This window comes from Kogia breviceps, chromosome 1 (genome assembly GCF_026419965.1).
Source record: "Kogia breviceps isolate mKogBre1 chromosome 1, mKogBre1 haplotype 1, whole genome shotgun sequence".
Lineage (NCBI taxonomy): Eukaryota > Metazoa > Chordata > Mammalia > Artiodactyla > Physeteridae > Kogia > Kogia breviceps.
In genome coordinates, this window is record NC_081310.1 from 89045261 (window position 1) to 89068564 (window position 23304).

The following is a 23304-nucleotide window of genomic DNA, read 5'->3' on the forward strand; positions in this document are numbered from 1 at the left end:
GAAGCCTGGTGAGTGGAGAAGAGATTTTTCCTGCAACCATAGGCCAGGAAAATTCCCTACAGGAAGCTCCTTGGTGTTGTTCCTGGACACTTCCCTACCTTTAAGGAAAGACAGGAGGTCTGTTAGAAGTTATAGCCTTGAGACCACAGTCTTACAGAACACTCATTAACAACATCTTGTCTCACAGTGTTTAACACACGGCTATGCATCAGGCTAGAGAGCAAGTTACTTCCTCCTTTATTTGGTCTGAGGCCAAGTGACCCAGAGTTAAGAATTGAGAGAGACTGAACATGGATAGAAAGTCGAAGCTTTATAAGCTTCAGATACATCTTCTGTGGGATTTTCTGAGTCTCTGAGTGACTTTTACCTCTATTTTCACTTTTTCACTTTACCTCCAATTCACTTTTACCTCCATTTTCCTCCTCACTCCCAACTTGCAAGGGCTATGGACAGAGCACAAACCTGGAAGTTCGAGCTGTTGTTAACCAGCTGTGTGACTGGGGCAAGTTCTTGCCAGTCTCTGAGATTCCATTTCTTCTTTGTAACAAGGGGCGTTTGGACTAGGTGGTCTCTAAGCTCCCTTTGAGCCCATTTTGTCCTTCATTACGTGGGAAGCCAGTTCTATGTGGTGACTCTCCAGCACAAAGTCTCAGAACACATTCCCAAAAAAGCTCCGGTGTGAATTTCTCCGTCATCCTCTACACAGTGGTCTCTCCCTTCATTGTGCTCTCCCATGTATGTAAATTTCAGGTTCATATCAGACTTATGTCTACCATTTATTTCCACCTTTTTTCTTCCTGATATTCATACATCCATTCCAAAGGGAATGTGGAACACACAGTGAGGTCTTGAGTATTTTGTGGACCCCCAAAATATGGCATTTATAAAGGTGCTTTTTATTTTAATATACATAAAGTCTATCTGTGCCAGAGAGGAAGTATGGATGTTATACAAATGATTAGAATAGAAATAATTCACCCCAGCTTCACCCTTGGGGCTTCCTCTGTTACCTCCAATATCTTACCAGATTGGTCTCGGCCAGTCCATAGAGCAAATTTATTTCCCATGATTGCTATTCCAAATTGTCTGCTACAAAATGTCACAAACTCCCAATAATTAGGATTGGTTTTTGAAAATCAAGTTGGTAGCTCCCTACTAGTGGCCAATGGAAGACAAATTTCCTTGGCTACCTCAAGAGTAGAAACTCAGACAAAAGATACACCTTGTATTCTGGGAAATTGAGTACTTGAAGAAAAGCTCTGCTCTTTCTCTCTTCTCATTAAATGGGAAATGGGAGAACAAGAGCATCTCCTTGAAGTAAGAGATGGGAGCTTTATGCTGAGAATGGCAGAGGTACTCGCCAGCCTGGGTGCCCAGAGAAACTCAGAGAGTAGTATTGTCTCCCTGCCTTAAGTTGTCTACCCAGCCCTGGACAGTTAGTTACCAAGCCCAAGTCCCTATCTGGTGCCTTATCAGAAACTGACACTGGTCAGCAGACCTTTACCTAACAGCTTTATCTAGACTAAGCAGAACACAATGAAAAAAAATTTAACTGTTTTTTGGCTATCCTAACAGAAATAAACTGACTATCTTTTCTAGAAATCTGGTCACAAAGGCAAAGATACCTTTTATCTCTGGTCAGATAGCACACTCCAGTGTTTCTTGGCAAAGCAAGACATGTTAACTTGACTTAGAAGATCTGTTAATTTCCACTGGCTTGTCCTATCCTCAGCACCCAGCTAACTTCATGTCACTCTTACAAGTGATATCTTGCCTCTGCAGCATCACCCCATGGGATCAGTTGGATTCTGGAGACTATAAGAACTGGGTTTGAAACTCAGGTTATACCTGTTCTTCAGTATAGAAGGCCAGAGTGGAGTGGAAGGATGAGGGAGAGAGGACCAGGGCATAAGCCTTCACCTTCTGTGATGCTCAAACATGAAATGCTGTTTTTTACCTCAGGTTTTAAGTTGGCAGTGTCTAAGAAAAAATTTCTGAAGATTAACCTCTGACAGTTTAGGAACTTACTGGAAAACTTTTTCATTAAGTCAAGCTTCAGACTTCTGCTCATTAATAAATAATTTCAGAAGTTATAGTTAAAGTGCTTACATTTATAACACTATTTCAAAGATTTAGGTCTACCCTGCAAAAGGATCTATGATTTTGCTTGGCTTCTTACAGCCTCCATCCTCTTTCACTCCTGCATTGGAGATGTGAAAATCATTGAACTGTTCAGCATGCTCTCCTTTCCAAATTGGAGTTTTCTCACCTAGGCATCTTGGGACTGTGGACAACCCACTTCTGTGTTCTAGTAGCTGATGATTTTTTGCTATCCCACATTTGTACTCCTCATTTCCAGGAACGGTCAGTTAGGGCAGTTCTATCCACTTGGGGAGTGTTGTTGTTGTGAGTTTTTTTTGGCCTTCTGAAGAGTCCTCAGGCTGTGATGAGATATTAGTAAGCAGCAAAAAGAGATTACAAGAAAGCCTTCAATATCCATAGAAAAGGACATGCATGTGTCTCCACACTTATTTGTTAAAATTTTGCATAAATTACTTACACCCTGAACAACAACAACAGAGCTTTTTCTGAGGTGGTTTCCAAACACTTTGTTCATTAGCTTTCTAGAACCTTGCTGGATTTTGTGCTTTACTGGAGTTGTATAACCCAGTATATTCTCAGGGCATATGTAGATGTGTGCATGGATGTGTAACAGAACATAGGTAGGAGTGATCCAGGCAGGTAAATCTTTCCCCTATATTCTTAAATGTATGCCAAGTCATTTTCTATCCTCTCTAAAGGAGGACACAGAGAACCATGACTAGCTCAAATGGAAGTCTCCAGTTTTAGCACCCAATTCAATTTAGTCTATTCTTCCTGATCCCATACTTAAAGGTATTATTGATACAGCATTAAAATTAATACATATTTACAAAATGTAAGAAAAGGCCTTCAACGACCTCCTCACTGAGAGGAGAGGGGCTTTTGCCCCTGGCTCTGCACAGAGCATCTTTGACTTCCTTATTCCTCAGGCTGTACACGACAGGGTTCAGCAGAGGAGTGATGACAGTGTAGGTCACTGAGATGAGTCTGTCCTGCCCCAGGGAACTCTGGGACTTAGGCCTCAGGTAAATGACGGAGGCACAGCCATAGTGGATGATGAGGTGGGAGGCGCAGGTGGCAAAGGCCTTCTTCTGATCCTCAGCTGAAGCAATCTTGAGGATGGTGGAGATGATGAGGACATAGAAGACGAAGACCAAGCCCATGGGTAGAATAAGGACAAAAACATTGACAACAAAGTTGATGATATGGTTGACAGTGTTGTCTGTGCAGGCCAGCTTCAGCAGGGGTCTCATGTCACAGAAGAAGTGAGAGATGACAAAGGCGTCACAGAAGGGCAGGCCAAAAACAGATGTTACCTGGACAATGGCCATACCCAGGCCAATTCCCAGGGACCCAGATGCCAACTGGATACAGGACTCTTTACCCATGATGACTGAATACTGTAGTCGGTTGCAGATGGCCACATAGCAATCATACCCCATGGCTGTGAGCAGGAAGCAGTTATTGATAATAAAGGTGAGACAGAAGAAGAGCTGAGTGGCATGGCCTTGGACAGAAATGGGCCAGTGAGGACTTCAAAAAGGAACTCAGTCACAGCAGTGGAGTTTGGTTTTAGCACTGAGGGAGGTCTAGGTCTAAAAGAGCTAGGCAAAGGAAAGAAATGTGTGATGAGTTAATCATGAAAGACAGTAGGCTGGACCAAGGCCTTCAGTAAAGGATATGCCCATCTTCTGAGCAATGCCCAAGACCTCAAGGGTCATCAGTGTTCAGCTGTTGGTCACTTGCTCAGAGCCATCACCTTCCCCCCACCCTCTTCTTTGTTACTATGGAAGTGTTACCTCAGGACCCTGGGTTTGATGGCAGAGATAGATTTGAGAAGGAAAGTACAGACACATCAAAAGGCAGATTTGTAGAAATAATTACCTAGCCATTGAAGAGGTGAGTCCAGGTCCAGGAAGAAGCCCAGCTCTATAGTTCCTCCTCCAACACTCTTGATTAGCCCTCTAAGCATCCAGTGAGGAACAGTGACCAAAGTGAAAGACAAAAGATACCTGAGGCTGATAACCTTTCAACACTGTCAAAATGCACTGTCAATATCAAATGTCCCGTGAAGGTCCTAGAGTGGCTTCTCCTCCCCAGAACCCTAGGTCCTAGGCTTCACTTCGCTAAGCCCTGCACTAAAGTCTACTGTGATCATGAAAGACTCAAAAAGGGAGCACCTCTAGGTATTCTAAGGCCATGCAGGTATTTAGCTTATTTCCTTGAATTCTAGCCAAAGGCAGGAGAGAGGCTGGAATAAATCTGAGGATATCCCTTCAAGTCACTTCAAGTAGGGAATGGTTTTCCTAGTGTAAGAACAAAGATAAAGCTCATTTAATCAGTGAAGGACCAGATGTTCTATTTTTCACTTTAATTTTGCATATTCCAAGTTGTGATGAGGATAGAATTGAGCTTATTCCATGTGAGCTCAGAATTGGAGACTATACTGGAACAGAGTTAACCTTGCCCTTAAACCCATATCTACTCCTGATTACCCACCATGTTTAACCATTACCTCCATTCAAGAAGCTGAGAACCATCCTAACTATCTCCCTTCCCTTTTCCATCCTGAAGACAGTGTCTCCTGAAATTCTCTCCGCTCTGGCCCCTCCTCTCCATGCTTTCTACCAACACCCAACTTTCAACCACCATCATCATTCTCTATGATGACTGCAATGGTCTCCTAACTAATACCCCCCATTTCAGTTGACCTTAGTCCAAGTCTTCCTTCCGAATGTTGTCATAACATTCTTTTTTTTTTCTCTTTTTTCCTTTAACACCTTTATTGGACTATAATTGCTTTACAATGCTGTGTTAGATTCTGCTGTATAACAAAGTGAATCAGCTATATGCATACGTATATCCACATATCCCCTCCCTCTTGCGTCTCCCTCCCACCCTCTTTGGTGGTTGCAAAGCACTGAGCTGATCTCCCTGTGCTATGCAGCTGCTTCCCACTAGCTGTCTATTTTACATTTGGTAGTGTATATAAGTCAATGTTACTCTCTCACTTCGTCCCAGCTTCTCCTTCCCCTTCCCTGTGTCCTCAAGTCCATTCTCTACATCTATGTCTTTATTCCTGTCCTGCCCCTAGGTTCATCAGTCAGAAAGAGAAAAACAAATACCGTATGCTAACATAACATTCTTAAAAAAAAAGTCTGCTAATGGAGACTTCTTGCATAAATTCCCTCAGTAGCCCCTCTAAATTTTAGCATAATATTTAAACTCATTTATAAATTGAATATAGTAATACTCCACAGAGTTGTCATAAGTATTACATGAGTTAATCTATTTGAAGAGTTTGACACACACTTGATACATAGGAAGCCCTTAATAAATAGTAGTTTTGTTTTATTTGTACTTTTTTTTTTTTTTTGGTCACACTGCACAGATCTTAGTTCCCCAACCAGGGATTGAACCTGGGCCCCTGGCAGTGAAAGTGCTGAGTCCTAACCACTGGAGCACCAGGGAATTCCCTAGTACTTCTTTTTGTTTTCCACATATGAACCAGTTTAAGTATTTAAGAGAAGCAGGAGGAGATAGACAGGCTTCAGACTAGCATTCTATAGGATGTGTAAAGAAGCCTGTGATTATCCTAGCCTTGATTTTATAAATTTTATCATTTCCCTTCCAATTGTTCATATGGACTTTTTCATACTCTTTAAAAATCTTTCCTGAGGTACATTGATCAGAACAATGCACTGCTACATGTACTATATCAACACAGGTATGAATCAGGTAGAATAAGACTTTCATTTTTGCTTCTAATCCCCTTCCTGAAGATGGCTAATGACTGTTGTTCAAGTATTCTATATCTTTACAGATCCTCTGTCTAGTTGTTCAAAAAGTACTGAAATTGAATTATTGAGTTCTCCAACTATAATTGTTGAATTACCTATCTCTCCTTTTCATTCTGTCATTTTTGCTTCATGGATTTTGGGGCTCTGTTGTCAGGTATACATTTATAATTTCATATCTTCCTAACATATTGACCTTTTATCATAATTAAATATATTTCTCTGTCTCTTGCAATATTCCTTATCTGAAAGTATATGTTGTTTGAAATTAACATAGCCACTTTAGGTCTCTTATGGCTACTGTTTGCATGATAGGTCCACTTACAAGCTTTTACTTTCAAGTATTTATGTCTTTGATTCTAAAGTGTATCTCCTATAGACAGCACATAGTTGGATCTTGCTTTTTTAAATACAATATGACAATTTTCCCCTTTAATCAGGATTTAATGCATTCACTTTTAATGTAATTAATGATATGATTGAATTAATGTCTTCCATTTTGCTATTTGTTTTCTATGTTTCATGTCTTTTTCATTCTTCTTTCCTTTTACTGTCTTTTCTGTTAAAATATTTTTATTGAACCATATTAATTCCTCTGTTGATGTTATAGTTAAATTTTTTAGCGACTGTTCTATGCATATTTAAATTATCACAATTTAGTTCAGGTTAATACTGATTTGATATCAAAGACATATAGCAATTTAACTTCAGTATGACTCCATTTCCTCCTCTCTCTCCTTTGTGCTATTATTGTCATATGCATTACATCTTTATTTTTTATAAATCCAAAAATACAGTATTATAATTATATAACTGTTTTAAACAATGTTATGTTTTTTAAAAAGAAACTAAAAGAAGAAAATAGAAATGCAGATATATAAACAGACACACACATACATACAGTCCTTTATAATTACCTACATATGTTACATAGGTAGCATTTCCGGTTTTCTTCGTTCTTCCCTGTGGATATGAGTTATTGTCAATTGTCGTTTCCTTTCAGCTTGAAGAACTTCCTCTTGTATTTCTTGTATAATAAGTCTGCTAGCAACAAATAATGTCAATCTTTGTTTACCTGAGTTCACCTTTATTTTGCCTTCATTTTTGAAGGAATTTTTTGTTAAAAAAATTCACAGTCACTTTTCTCTGGTTGTTTTCAAGATTTTATCTTTGTATTTGGCTTTCAGCAGTTTGAAGTGTATATATATAATTCTCTTTACATTTACCTTAAGATTTCTTGAGCTTACTGAGTCTATTAAGTTAACGTTTTTAATAAAATTTGAGTTTTTAGTCATTATACATTCAAATTTGTTCTGCCCTTTTATTCTTTTTCTGAGAAGCTACTACACCTGTGTTGAAAAGTTTATTTATTTTTTTTACAGGTCTCTGAGGTTCTTCATCTTTCTTCATTCTTCTGTTTTTCTGTTCTTCAGATTGGATAATTTCTATTGATTGATTTTCAAGTTCACTGATCCTGCTTCTTCCATCTCAAATCTGCTGTTTATATCATCATTTCAGTTATTATAGTCTTCATCTCTTGAATTTGCAGTTGTTTCTTTTTTATGGCTTCTACTTCTCTTTTGAGATTTACTACTTATGGACTCACTACCATATTTTTCTTTTAATTCTTTGAACATAGTTTCCTTTAATTCTTTGAATGCATTTTAAAATAAGTTTTCATCACTCTGTAGCCTTCCCTAAAGGAACCTGCATCTATTTGCCAGGATGACTGAATATAAGGGATATATTTTGGGGAGAATACGGGCCACTATCTCTGAACTGACGTTATCCCCTCGATAGCAAGCACAGTTTAGCATGGAAAGTCATGAAGGTCAAGTAAAAAATGGAATTCAGGCCTGAATTCATTTCACAGTGGGGCCATTGATTCCCAAACACAAACTGGTTTATTTCCCCATTTCCAAATATATTATTAAATAGACATGCTTGGCAACATGTTGCACATCTGCTACTTCAAACCATTTTCTGAGTAAGCCATGATGCTGTCAACTTTGAGCAGGCCTAGAACAAGAGAAGGCTCCAAAGTTGGTCCAAGATATAGTGCAAGCAACTCTACCACTAAAGCCTTATGACCCCAAGGATACAATGTACTCAAAGAGAGTCAATTTTTTATAGAGATTGAGATATATGTTTACAATATTTATTTGTGGCAGTACCACAGGGTCTGTCCTCAAGGGGACATGACTACCCCTTCATTCAAGGGTTCTAGTTAGAGAACTAGGTGAGAGGCTATGATGATTCTCCATGATGGTGAACTAAGTCAAGATTCTGTCAGACTCCACCAGGAGGATCACAGTTCAGATTCCTCAGACTTCTATAAAAAGCCATACTTTGTTTCTCTAGATTAGCATTCTTCTGAGAAATGACTCCCGAATCACTTCTGAGTCCTGGTAAAGGAAGGTCATTGGACCATGGAACCTAAGATGCCTATCGTGAATTGGCCTTGTGCGTCTCAGCAAGCTAAAGCATCTCCACGTCTGCCTCCCAAGTTCTAGCTCCTATGTTTCCACTAGAAAACCTCAGCAGCCTCCTAATTGACCCTTCCACTTCCAAACTTACTCTTCTCTAATTTATTTTCCACATTTCAACCAGACATTTGGAAATGCACATCTAATGGTGCTATTCACCTCCTTAAAAGCATTGCCTGGCTCCACATCAGCCTCACAATAAGCTTGAAGTGGTACAAAACCCTGCACAATCTCCTCCCCATTACCTTCTAACTTCATCTCTCCCTCAGATTCTCTGTGCACAATTTGTCTTTCTTTCAGTACTTGGAATGAGTTATTATAATGAATCTATCAAGTCCTTCACTCATGTTTTTCTCTCTGCCTTAAATTCTCTTCCCTAACTTCACCTAGTTGACCCATACTCATCTTAAAGATTCCAGCTTAAACATCAATCCTCTGAAAAATACTGCAAGACTCCCCAGACTAACAAAACTTGCCCTCCTTTATTATATGCTCTCATAAGACTGTGCATTTTTCCTTATAGCATTTATTTTTGTTTATAATAATGTATTTATTTCTGAGGCTATTTGTTTGAAACCTGTCTAGTGTGCAGGCTAAGCACTGCACAGGGATACCTAATCAAGAGGGAGAGTGAAGTATAAAATGCAGCCCACAGTCCACTTGACAAGTCATATATCCTGGTATGGAGCTCCATCCATCCATTGAAGAGATGCTCTTTTACAAATTACAAAAATATACTGTCTACTCACCAAGTGGTGTGCACATGGGCTGCATCTACCCAAAAGAGGCTATTTTTTTCTAATTTGCAAAAAGATACCCAATGGATTAGCTACAACTCTATATGCCTCCCTTAGAGCCTCAAACTCTTTTTCTACTGTCCCTTGTGCCCTGGAATGATTCTCAAGGGGGAAGTCCCTAGAGTCCTAGATCAGATGGATCTGGTCCTCTTTCTGGAATAAACAGAGTTCCTGGATTGGGGGTTTCAAGAGGCTTCAACTCTGCAGGAAGATCCTCTCAGCCCAGAGGATGCAATGCTCTGGACCTTAAGTTGGTCCCCACACCCTGAGCTTCCTTCTGACACTCAGGAAATGCTGGACTTCTAAGGCTTGGGGTTTTCAATTTCTCCCTTACAGGCCTCTTGGAGAGAGTCCTACCTTTGTTTTTTGTTTTGTTTTTTTTTTTTTAAGTTTAGATGCACAGCAATTAAAAGAACTTCTCTCATCTCCTTTGCCAACTTTGCAAGAAGTGGTTGATGGTAGAAAAAAAAGAGAAGAACTGTTTTAAAATTTTCTAAGTTTCTTCCTTTTCTCATCCTGGTTTTCTGATGATTTTCTTGAACATTAGAGTTTCATACTTTTCCTGTGTTTTGCATGATGACTTTTTGAGACCAGGTGTTTATAAAGTGAACAAGAATATCCACATAAGTTTCATTTTAATTAATGGAAGATTCTGTTTAAAATCATGGAGGAGAGATAGTAAATTTTAAAACCTTTACAATCCCAGAGTTTTCATCTACCAGTGATGTCCCTGTTATCTTTTGAGTGAATAAGGCTGAGTGTCAGGCATTTTTCATACAGCTGTTGTCTTCTTCCCCTCTAACCGGAAACTCATTCCTGAATGAGTTTCTACTCATTCAGTAGAGTTTTGACTCAATGAAAGCATGTAGAATTTGGAGTCACACATACTGTGTTTCACAGCTGGTCTTGTCAATTACTAGATATGTGAGTCTGACAAGTAGTTTATCCTTCCCAGATTTGAATCATCCACCTATAAAATGGGAGTATTTTATTTCCTTGTAGGGTAATTCTAAATTGTAAGTTATGCAGAGTGTCTTAACAGGCCAGCATATAGTATATTTTAATCAAATGTTCATTAGTAAATGTAAATGCAAAAACTAACTCAGACATTCAGAGTGTAAGGGCCAACTTTATTGTTCCATCAGCTTTTGAGGTCTATATGTTGCTTTGACTCCCCTTACTTATCACGCTCAATCCTGGGTCAGGTTCTTTGCCCTGCTCTCATCCAGCAATGTTACATGGGGGCATCCAGATCACTACTTCCAGAGAAATATGCTTGACATAATCTCGATGTGTGTGTATGTGTGTGTGTCTGTGGGATGTGGGATGTGGATATGAATGGGGCTGATGCTGGAGTTCCTAGACAGATAGATGCTAGCCTTGCAGCAGAATGAAACAAATAAAGGAAATACTGTGTTTTTCTGAGCCTTGCCCTTCCACCAGACAGTAGTAACTATGTTAAAAACTAAAAGGAAATTAGGTAATATGTATCAAACCCATGCCCCTGTCTCTTCACAGAGACATCAAAACAACCCAGAACAAGGTAAAGTGATTTCCTCTTTTTTAAAATGTCTTCCTAGAGAAGGCTCATCAAATTCTGTGTATCAGTGTTACATGTATCAGTATCTCAGCTGAGACAAAAAGGACATCTTCCCTCCAGTATTGAGATCTTTCAAGAGCAGAGGACTCAGAGTACAAGGTAAAGAGAGCTGGGTTTCCAAATTCTCTCTGCCATGAACTAAATATGTGATATTAGGCAACACCTTCATCCTTTTTGGAATTAAGCATACTCACATTTCTACCACATAGTTATTTTGGGGTAGTAGATATATTATTACTTTGAAGAGAAAAGGAAACTGTAAAATGCCAAAATTTTGTATAATTTTCTACCATCTTTTTGGAGAAAAGAGCTGTTCACCAAAAGTCAGATTAAGGATTGGAAAACTACTCCAGATGTATTATCTATGTCCCTTCTTAATGATAATGGTTTTTCATGTTTTCCTATATTGTTCTTTCATATCTTTTTTCTCTGGTAGTCTCTTAATTTCTGCAACTTAATGGGGTTAAGTCAAGATTCTGACTTCAATACTTTGTCCTGGTTTCCATGTGCCCAAGGCAGCACTGCTGTATGTACCTGGCAGAGGTATGGGTCTCCTCTTCCAGACTAGAAATACCTCGAGAGTATTACTTCATTTATTGGTTCACATAGTTATCAAAAGCTTAAGAAATGGCAAATACTGGGCTAAAGAAATGGCAAATACTGGGCTAGGTTCTGGGTATGTGGAAATGACTAAAAGTATGATTTCTGTCATCAAAACCTTACAATGTAGTTGAAAAGTTAGATAATAAATAATTTCAACTGAATGTGATATGCCATCATATGAGAATGAAAAATGCCAATAGAACCAAGACTGGAGGGATACTTAGATAGAAAGAAGGTGATAAGAATGACCTCAAAGGACGCTTAAAAAAACTAAACCTATCGTCCACCCCACTGCCTAAGTAGTACATATTCATCATGGACACTTTGAAAAATTCAGGAGATAGCAGAAATTCACCCAGAGTTATACCATGCAGAATCATGCACTACTAACATTTCGATGATTTCCATTTAGCTTTCTCTGTATTCATACTTTCAATTAGTTGAGATAATTCTGCATATACCACACCATATCCTGTTTTTTAACCTATTATTTTCCATTGAATTAAAAAATTTTCATATGCATCATTTAAAAGCTGAACAGTATATTTTTTAAAAAATATTACATTAGTATTAGTCTGTTTACAAATGGCTCATATATTCATTTCTTTATTCTTAGTCTTTTTCCTGTACATACATATTCACATTTATGTGGGTCTATATCTTTGCTTTTCATTACAATATTGGTATCATATGACCTTTACTATTTTGCAACATTTCTTCCATTTAACAAAATCATGAACACTTTTCTTGATTATAACACTAAAATTTTTATTGTAAAATATGGTGTGCATTTATTTATTTATTTTGAGGTACGCGGGCCTCTCACTGTTGTGGCCTCTCCCGTTGCGGAACACAGGCTCCGGACGCGCAGGCGCAGCGGCCATGGCTCACGGGCCCAGCAGCTCCGCGGCACGTGGGATCTTCGCGGACCGGGTCACGAACCCGTGTCCCCTGCATCGGCACGCGGACTCTCAACCACTGCGCCACCAGGGAAGCCCTATGGTGTGCATTTAAATGTGCATTAAAACAAATGCACATTTTAAGAAAAATAACAAAACAAATACCTAGGTACCCTCTGCCAAAGCTAAGAAACAAAACATCACCATAAAGCTAGAAGCCTCACATATGCTCCTTTCAAATACTTCAAATACTTTCAAGTACTTCAAATATATGCCAAATAGTCACTATAATGAATTTTAGGTTACAGAATTTTCATGTTTTAAATGTCCCATGTTTTTAAAGAATATACTGCTTTACAGAACATATTTTTTATTTCTAAACTATATATTAATCTTGCCTTCTTTTGAACGTTAAATAAATGGAATACACACACAAACATATGTATACAATCTTTGATTTGCTTCTATTATTCAACATTATGATTTTGAGATTCATCCGTGTTGATTCATGAAAATGTAATTAGTACCTTTAATGATCTTTAACAGCAGTCAGCAAACTTTTTCTGTAAAGGATCAGTTAGTAAATATTTTAGTCTCCGCAGGCCATACAGTCTTTGTTGCCACTATTTAACTCTACTATTTTAGTGCAAAAGCAGTCACACATAACACATAAAAAATGGGTGTGACTGTGTTTTAATAAGGCCTTATTTACAAGTGCAGCTGGCCTATGGGCTGTAGTTTGCCCACCACAGCTTTATAATTAATTCATTCAATGTTCTATAATACTTCATTGTAAGAATTTACTTCAATTTAAATATCCTTTCTGCTTTTGAAAAACATGGTTTGTTTCCGTTTTATTTTTCTATAATAAACAAACTTGCTTTAATCTTCTTGCTTGTGATTCTTTAGTTTTTCTGGGTTAAATATCTAATGGTAGAATTGCATAGGATATGTTCATTTTCAGCTTTGACAGGTAATTTCTAACTGTTTTCCAAAAATAATTTTATCAGTTTACATTCCCTTCAACAGGGAACTGGAGCTTCCATTACTCTATATCTGTGATAGTTTTGATTTTTTGCAATCTGATAAGTGTGAAATGGTCTGTGGTCTTATTTTTCCCTGGCTATTAATGATGTTAAAAATCTGTTCACATGCCAGTTGTATTTCCTCTCATATAAAATTCCTGTTTTCTTTTTAAACTATCATATTAAGCTGATCTTTTTGATTTTTAGATGTTCCAGATATTATTATTTTATCTGTTATTTTATTGTAAATATTTTTCTGGTTTCTACCTTTTTCTTTTCTTGTGACATTTTGAAAAATAGAAGTTAATTTTCATGGAATAAAATGTATCATTATTTTATGTTTTGTATCTTCTACTATCCCAAATTTAAAAAATATTCTCATATATTATCTTCTAGACATTTCATAGGATGTTTTGTTCATTTTCTTTTAATACATTTGAAACTGATTTTTTAAAATGGTGTAAGCTAATCTAATTTCACTTTTTCCCATATGGATAAACCAACTATTCTAGGACCATTCATTGATGACTCTGTGCTTTCCACCAATCTGCAATGCCAGCTCTGTTGCAAAGTTTCCATATACCAGAACTCCATTTTTTCCCCACTGGTGTGACCTCTTATCCCTGTGACAATACCATACCTTCTTAATTCCTATAGCCTTATGATAAGTAATGGTATTTGAAAGGCAACCCTCTCTTCTTCTTCTCCTTTAAGAGTGTTTTGGCTTCTCTTGGATCTTTGTACTTCCATATAAATTTTAGGATCAGTTGTCAATCTAACAAACAACAAACCAAAAACAATCCATTTGGAATTTTGATTGAATTGCACAGAATTCATAGAGTATGAATTCATGGATTTTTGATTAATTGGAATCTTCATAATATTAGATCTTCCAATTCATAAGCATTGTGTATTGCACCATTCATTTCAGTCTTCTTTAGTGTTCATTATTAAGGTTTTATAATTTTCTTAATAAAGGTCTTCATTCCTAGGTATTTTCTATTTTTAAGCTATTATAAATGATAGCTCTTTTAAATTTAATTTGCTATCAATTTGTTTATGTACAGAAATGTGATGCATTTTTATATATAAATTTTATACCAGAAGCTTGTTAAACTCTCTTAATAATTCTAATAATTTATCAGTAGCTTCTCTTAGATTTTCTAGTTCACAACCACATCATCTATAAAGAATTTCCTCCTTCTCAATCCTTGTATTTTTAATTCCTTTTTTCTTGCCTTACTGGGCAAGAAATTAGAATATTCTAGAATATTCAATATTCAGTGTTGAAGAGAAGTGGATAAAGCAGTTACCCTTATCTTGTTCTTAATCTTAAAGAGAATTCTTCAGTATCTCACCTCTAGGTATATGTTGGCTGAAGAATTGCTGTACACATGTTTTATCAACTTAAAGAAAATCTTTTACTGTTTGTTTACTAAGGGCTCTTATAAGTAGACACTGAATTTTAAAAATGCTTTTTGGCAGCTATTGAAATAATCATGTCTCTTTTCCTTTAAACAATTCATGTGAGGAAATATGGAATGCTTTAATATTAAACAAACTTTGCATCCTAAAATAAAACCAACTTGGTCACATACCCATCTTTATACATTGTTAGATATGGTCTGGTAACATTTTGCTTAAGAATTTTGCATCTATTTCTTTGCATGAGATTGGCCTGATAAATTTGGTGTCAAGATAATTCCAGCTGCAAAAAATGAGGTAAGGAGTATTCCCTAGTCAGGAAGGAAGTTTCCTATACTCTTCAAGGTTCTTCTGGCTGGTCTAAGAATTAAATTGACCTGAGACATATTAGTGAGAGAAAAACCAAACAAAAGTTTAATAACATGTATACATGAGAGAGATTCAGGAAAACTGAGAAACTTACCAAAATGGCTAAAACCCTCATCTTAAATACCCTCTGCAGCCAAAGAAAAAAGAGAATGTTGGGAGTAGTGGTTTGGGACTTCAAAGGAGAGAAAGGCAATTCACAAGGAGATGGAAAAGCAAATGTTTGGTAAACAAATGCTTGCTGGGCCAGGCAGAAACAATGGGACCCAGAAATTTTAACAAGCAGACTTTGCTAGGTTCCTTGCTCCCTGTCTACCATACCTGGTTCATACCATAGTTATCTATCGTGCTAGCTCCCTTGCTGGAACAAGTTCTCCACCTACATTCTTTTAGTCAGTTAGAGGAAAGGTCAAAAATTCTTCCTGAGTCTTTGGACCTTAAAAATAATCAGCCTAGGACTTCCCTAGTGGCACAGTGGTTAAGAATCCACCTGCCAACGCAGGGGACGCGGGTTTGAGCCCTGGTCCAGGAAGATCCCACATGCCACGGAGCAACTAAGCCCCTGTGCCACAACTAGCGAGCCTGCACTCTAGAGCCCATGAACCACAACTATTGAGCCCACATGCCACAACTACTGAAGCCCACATGCCTGGAGCCCGTGCTCTGTAACAAGAGAAGCCACTGCAATGAGAAACCCATGCACTGCAATGAAGAGTAGCCCCTGCTCGCAGCAACTAGAGAAAGCCCGCACGCAGCAACAAACACCCAACACACCCAAAAATAAATAAATAAAATAAATTTATAAAAATAAATAATCAGCCTAAATTAATCCTCATGCTAAAGAGACACATTTTGGTCTCTTTTGCTCCCCTATACCCTCTTTTTCTATTACCAAACATAGTCTGTGTAAGACTGAAATTAATTTATCCTTGAATGTTTTATAGCACGTACTGGTAAATTTTTCTTGGCCTGGAGGTTTATTTGTAGAGTTTTCATTACTGTCTTTATTCCCAGTAGTTTTCAAGTATCTTCTTCTTCATTCAATATTGGTAAGTAATTATTTTTCTAGAAATGCATCCATTTCATTGAAGTTTAAAAATGTATTGATATTAAGTTGTTCATAATGTTGCTTTTCATCTTTTTGTGTCTGAAACTTCTGTTATTGTGTTCCTTTATTAATTCATACTAGAGTTTATGTTCTCTCTTTTTTTTTTTCTTGGTAAGTTTCACTAGCAGTTTACCTAAAGTTTATAAACTTTTACCCTTGTGGACCTTGTCTATTTTATCTTTCTTTTATATATCATTAACATTGTGTCATGATTTTTTTTCTTTCTACTGTCTTTTTTTATCTTATTTTTATAACTTCTTAGGATGGATGCTCTACTCATTAATTTTCAGCCTTTAAAAAAAATTGTAACAAACAAGCATTTTAAACTACGAACTTTCCTCTAATTATGTTCCAAATGCATTGTACATGTTTTGGTACATGATTCTTTTATTATTAATTCTAAATATTTTCTAACTTCCATTATTAGTTCCTCTTTGAACCATTGGTTAGATTATCAACTATTTGTAATTTTTCAAGTTCCTTTTTGTGACAATTTCTAGCTTAATTACACTGTGGCCTGAGACTGTGGTCTACATTTTAAGAAAATCCAGTTTTAAGAAAATTTTGAGACCGATTTCATGGGCCATACATAGGTTGTCATTTTTTACATGACCCAGGAGTACTTGAAAAGAATGCTCTACCTCAAACTTTTAAATAGTGTTGCTCGAATTCTCTGTATCTTTAATTCCAGTTCTAGGACCTAGTCTGCCATGTCCCTGGAAAAGGCAGTTGATTCATGAAGTTTTGAACTGGGTCTTTGTGGTGTTGAATCTTTGCTCTGGACAGTGTGCTCACCAGAGGGCAGGGCAGTCTCTGGTCCAAAGAGAGGGTGCTGACTTTGTCTTTTTGACCTGAGATCTTCAATGAGAACAGACAACCACACAGAGGTAAGAGAGTTTATTTTCCAAGGTTTCTCCAACTTCCAAGAACATCAGCTCACACTCTTTGTGGTGTTTCTCACCCTGTATATTCTAACTCTCACTGGCAATGTCATCATTCTGACTGTAATCCGCATTGACCATCACCTCCACCCCCCCATGTACTTCTTTCTAAGTATCCTCTCCTATCAGAGACTTTCTACTCCCTGGTCATCATCCCTCGCATGCTTTCCAGCCTTGCAGGTCTGAGCCAATCCACTTCCCTGGAGGGCTGTGGGACTCAGCTTTTTTTCTTCCTTGGCTTTGCCATCACCAACTGCCTCCTACTGGCAGTAAGGGGGTATGCTTGCTATGCGGCCATCTGCCACGTTATTACTCGATCATCATGAACTGGAGGGTCTGTGCCACGGGGTTCTCACTCTCGCTGGTTCAGGCTGTGGCCATTTTCAGACTGTCCTTTTGCAAGGCACTGATTGAGCATTTTTTCTGTGATGTTCAACCTGTGTTGGACCTGGCCTGTGCTACCGCAATCATCAATGATATCCTGACCTTAATTATTAGCCTCTTGGTCATTACAGGCCCTGCAACCTTCCTCTTCATCTCCTAGGTCCTCATTATTTCCACCATTCTCAAGATCGCCTCAGCTGAGGGCCAGAAGAAGACCTTTGCCATCTGTGCCTCCTACCTCACTGTGGTCATTGTCCACTACGGCTATGCCTCCACTCTCTACCCCAAACCCAAGTCAGAGAACACCAAGGATGATCTCAGTGACCTACACTGTTATCACACCTTTACTAAACCCTGTTGTGTGTACTCTAAGAAACAAAGAAGTCCAGGATGCTCTGTGGAGAGTGGTGGGTAGGAAATCCCTTTCCTAAGATGAAATCCCTACCCAAATAGGTGTGCATGCCTTCCAGGAGGAAGCCTATATAGGTAAAGTTATAGAACCAAGATTTCAAATGATTAGTGAAGTCTCATACATCACGGCCAGGGCAAAAGTGGAGCTGGGGTCTAGCCTCTAATAATTGATTTTCTCTTCCTCAACCTTTTGTTAACATAAATAAAAACAAAAGTCACTCAAAGACACCCATTGGTCGTACTCCAGTAGATAATTACAAGGTCAGAATATGATCTAGTGTTTACCTCAAGCTTAAATTTAAAGTGACCAGTCCACTTTTTAATGTAGTATAAACCACGTTAAAATAGCCACTCCACTGAATCCTCTTTTAACATAAATTGGATGCTTGAACAAGTGGTCACTAGGGAGGATATTGTGTAGAAATCTAAGTGCCTTGTGCTTTAATAAGATAAGCAAAGCAAAAATATAGATATCTTTTAGGAAATGGGTTTGCAGTGAGCTAAAATCCTTCTAGAGAGAATATTTTCAAACATGTGGCACTTCAAAGGAAAGGGAACCATGGGGTGGGAAGTGAGGAAGTTAAGTGGAGAGAACTCTTAACTGCATGTGATGGGCATGCAGCACACATGACTTGGTCTGATGCTTCACTTCTCCTGGCTAGAGATGAGCCACATAAAGAAGTCCTTGCCGGGCTGCAAGAAGGGTTTCTCTCATGGACAGGATGCACAGCAGGATCAGAGGAAGAGAAGACTAACAGCTCAGGGAGCAAACTGCTGAAAGAATGCTGTGAAATTGGCTGAAAAGAAAGAAAAGTTAGAAGCAGATCCAAATTGGAGCTTCCTGTGGTAGGAGAGCAAGAGAAGCCAGAAGTACAAGGGGAGGGTCAGGAGGAGCCAAAGAGAGTTCAGAAAGGGTCCTTCAGGTTGGGTCCTCTCCTGCCCTTTATAAGCTAAGTCACAAAGGCAAAGAAAGAGAATTAAATGGAAATATGAAAAGAGTCAGCATAACACCTTTCTGATAAATTAGGTAATCTCATTAGTCCTGAAAACCTGAAAAGAGTCGACAGTAAAGGATTTTTGACATGAAAACTTCCATAAAAGTAAAGCAACTGAGTTAGAAATGGAATAATAAAAGGTGATTTACTGCTCCTCAGTTAAAAATATAAAAAAGAATCAGGGTGAACTTTAGACTCAATTTGTGACACAAGATAGGTGTCGAATCAAACTATAATGATCAAAATTGATAATCACTGAGCAAATAAAAATTATTATACTGATCTATTTATTAAAAGATACATAAGATACACATAAGTACACAGTATTCTCATTATAAAATATTTTTGAAATATGAAAATATCAAAATCTGTAAAATGATTGTGCGTTTTATAGGCTATGCATGCAAGCACATAAAAATCTAATCTTAAAACAGTTCTGCAGTTCAGTCTACTTTGTAATTCTGAGCTCCCAATCTGCCTGACAGAAAAAAGTCATCTGGTCTTTTTCATGTAAACTGCGGCAATTTAGTAATTAAGTCATTTTATGAGTAAACAATGAAATTCAAGGTCCTGCTCCTGCCCTTTCTTTCCCATTATCCTCTGGGTGAATCAAGTTCTGGTGCAGGTGAGACAGGCTGGACCTGGGACCTGGGACCCTTTGTTGCAGTGCTTGCACCTGGACAAAACTCTCCTCCAGCAACAGAATACAAAGAAACTATAAGGGCCTAAAAATAACTGCATGCATGGCAGTCAGGCAATTACAAACAATAAAATACAAAACGGCTGGGACTTCCCTGGTGGTGCAGTGGTTAAGAATCCACCCGCCAGTGCAGGGGACATGTGTTCGAGCCCTGGTCTGCGAAGATCCCACATGCTGCGGAGCAAATAAGCCTGTGTGCCACAACTACTGAGCCTGCGCTCTAGAGACCACGAGCCACAACTACTGAAGTCCATGCTCCTAGAGCTCGTGCTCTGCAACAAGAGAAGCCACCAAAATGAGAAGCCAGTGCACCACAATGAAGAGTTGTCCCTGCTCGCCACAACTAGAGAAAGCCCATGCGCAGCAACGAAGACCCAACACAGCCAAAAATAAATAATATAAATAAAAATAAATTCATTTTTAAAAAAAGATACAAAATGACTAAAAACCCAACTTCCACTTCTGAGGTGTCAAGCAAAAGCAGGGTCCTGCACATGATCCCTGCACACAGCACCACCAAGGGGGTGCGCAGACCACCTAAGCCACCCCTCTGGCTTGACCCAAGGGTCCACCCCTACCCTCACTCCATTTAAGGGACCAGCTCACCCCCACTCAGGAGCGAGCAAGGGAACCTGCTACTTGCTTTCACTCCCTTGTGCCACAACACAAGTCCCAATAAAGCCTTGCCTGAATTTCTAGTTTGAACTCTTATCAATTTCTATTGATTAAGGAGTCCACGAACCCTGGGTTGGTAACAAAGCCTTCTGGTTTTCTTAGCGTGGAGGAAGAGGAACCTGATCCATGGTCACTTCCACCTGTCCATGTTGGATTTCTATGTAAATACATGACTCCCATGGTCATCCTTTTTATCTATTTTGATGACTTTGGTCTTATCATGCTCTTTAATTGATGTGGTTCCTGCACTTCATCTTCCTTGTGACTACTCTAGGTCCATTGGCCCTTTCTCAACCACTGCTTGAGGGCAATTGGACATTCAGTTGCACCCTTGACCCTATAATGGAGTAAATAAGACACAGTGGGGTGTCACCAAGACATCCACTTGGTTGTATCACTCAACTGTTTCTGCTCCACCAGGATTCACATGTTTTCTGAGGCTGGGAAGTGAGGGACATATCCCTTTTGCTTTATCAGTTGCCACCCATCCTTCCTTACAGCAGGGTAAACCTGGTATCTGCTGGTAGATCTAAGAGTGGACCTTCCCCAATATCCAACTAACTCCAGTGTTATCTTCTCCACAAAGCTGGATACCTTTATTTTATTTTGGCAGAAAAACCTAAATTCTTCCTAACTCTGTAGTAGTTTACATTATACATTTCACATACAAAGTACTTTTAGTGCTTAGACTTTTGATATTCAAAATAATTCTTTGTAAACTAAACATAGCTTTCCTCTCTAGAAAAGTTTGCTAAAGTTAAAAACTATTTCAGCTTTTAAGACAAATGTTTTAGTTATGAGTTTAAAAAAAATCTTTTTGAAATTCAATTGACCAATTTTTTCTGGATTCTTTTGGGCTTACCCTTCCCTGGGGCAAATGAAAGTCCTCTGAAGCAATGTGAAATATGGAAATAATGTAGAATTTTTATTCTGTTACATTTATATATTTATTTAATGTGACAACAACATTAATTATCATAGATTTTTTAAAATGTTTTATTATCTAATAGAGATAGTTACCTGCCATTATTCTTCTTCAGAATATTTTTAGGTGTTTTGCCTGTTTAAATTTTTCATATAAATTTTAGAAGCAGCTTGTTTAACTTACACCCCTCCCCAACACACACACATACTCAGCACAGTTACATACATATAAGCGAACCAATGCTGCCAATGCAGCATTGTATAATTATTTCATTATATATTACAATGTAATAATAATAGAAATACAGTGCACAATAAATGTAATGTGCTTGAATCATCCCCAAACCATCCCACCCCACACACTGGTCTGTGGAAAGATTGTCTTCCATGAAACCAGTCCCTGGTGCCAAAAAGGTTGGGGACCACTGATTTACAATTTTTACTATTATTTTGTAAAAAAAATTATTACAACCTAGATCCCTTGCATGCACGGTTCATAGTAGGGTTTGTGCTCCTATGAGATTCTAATGCCACCGCTGATCTGACAGGAGGTGGAGCTCAGGCAGTAATGTGAGCCATGGGGAGCGGCTGTAAATACAGATGAAGCTTTGCTCGCTCTCCCGCTGCTCACCTCCTGCTGAGCAGCCTGGTTCCTAAAAGGCCATGGAGCAGTAGTGGTCCATGGCCCAGGGGTTGGGGACCCCTGCTGTAAATGATATTGTGCTTTTAATCTTGGTTCCCTCATTTTCACTGTTAGTATATAGAAATGTGATTGATTTTCATGAAAATCACAGAAATATGATTTTCATCGATTTTCATATATTGATATTGTATGCTTTGACCTTACCTAACTCACTAGTTCTAGGAAGTTTTTTTGTTTTATTTTGCTTTTGCAAATACCTTGGGTCTTTCTACATAGATAATTATGTCACCCACATAAATAGGGGCAGTTTTACATCTTCCTTTCTGATCTATATGCCTTTTATTTCTGCTTTGTGTATTATTGTGGTGGGCAGACCTTCCATTACCATGTTAAATAAGAGTGGGGACAGCAGATATCCTTGCCTTGTCCCTGATTTTAGGGAGAGGCATTCAGTCTTTCACCATTAAGTATGATTCTATTGATTTTTTTTTTTTTGGAGATGCTCTTTATCAAATTGAGATAATTCCCTTCGATTCTTAACTTACTAAGAGTTTTTGTCACATATGGGTGCTGGATTTTGTCAAATGTTTCTCTCTGTCAAGTTGATATAATTATACGATCTTTCATAGGAGTGGCATATTTATTTTTAAAAAAAGAGGAACAGGAAACATCTAAGTGATTACATAACAACAGGAGCTTCTTAGTTGAAAGATCCTTGTTAGAAGAGGGAGCATCAAGAACTCAGCAGCTAGTATCAACCTATTCTTCCACTGTCAGCTCTTTGCCAAATTACTGAAAGGGGAGAGAAAATTAGCCTTTGAGGCCATGTCAAGTAGTATTTCCTGACAAGTTCTGTCAGTTCTACCTACAAAACAAATTTATCCATTTCCTTCCATCTCCACTGAAACTGCTCCTATACAGAAACAATCTTCTCTCAGTATCTACTCTCCTTGTTTATTCTTATTCTTCTCCAATCAATTCTCTACACAACAGCCAAAGTTATCTTTTAAAGATGAAAATCAGATCATGCTCTTCCCCTAATTAAAAATACCCAATGGATTCCCATTGTATTTGGAATATAATTTACTCTCCTCATGATGACCTATAGGCCCTACCTGTCCTTGTCACTCCATGCCATTAAGAATGACCTCATCTCTTATTCTAACCTTTTACCTACTAGTCCGGTAACTATCAACATAGGTTTATTCCCACTTAGGAACTTTATACTTGCTATTCCTTCAGTCTAGAGTGCTCTTTTTCTCCAGATTCCCATTCATTCATTTATGCATGTTCATTCTCTATCATTGAAGCCTCAACTAAAATGAGAAGTAATCTTTAGGGATTCCATCCCTGATCACTTCATCTACTGTAATGCCCACCAATGTGGACACTCTATTAGGTGTTTTATGTTTTTTTTGTTTT

General features: G+C 38.1%; 1 protein-coding gene and 1 pseudogene across 1 annotated transcript in view; one reads left to right on the forward strand and one right to left on the reverse strand.

The window, feature by feature from the left end:
• Nucleotides 1-2918: 2918 nt before the first annotated feature.
• The window catches only part of LOC131764220 (olfactory receptor 10J3-like), a 70522-nt gene continuing 50136 nt past the window's right edge, over nucleotides 2919-23304 (reverse strand). Inside the window, exons 4-5 of the mRNA XM_067025302.1 lie at nucleotides 12369-12383; nucleotides 2919-3636 (exon numbers count right to left, since the gene is read on the reverse strand). Of these exons, the coding sequence (XP_066881403.1) occupies nucleotides 2919-3636; nucleotides 12369-12383 (733 nt within the window). The remainder of the gene's footprint in view (nucleotides 3637-12368; nucleotides 12384-23304) is intronic.
• On the forward strand, nucleotides 17073-17965 carry LOC131764199 (olfactory receptor 10J1-like; annotated as a pseudogene).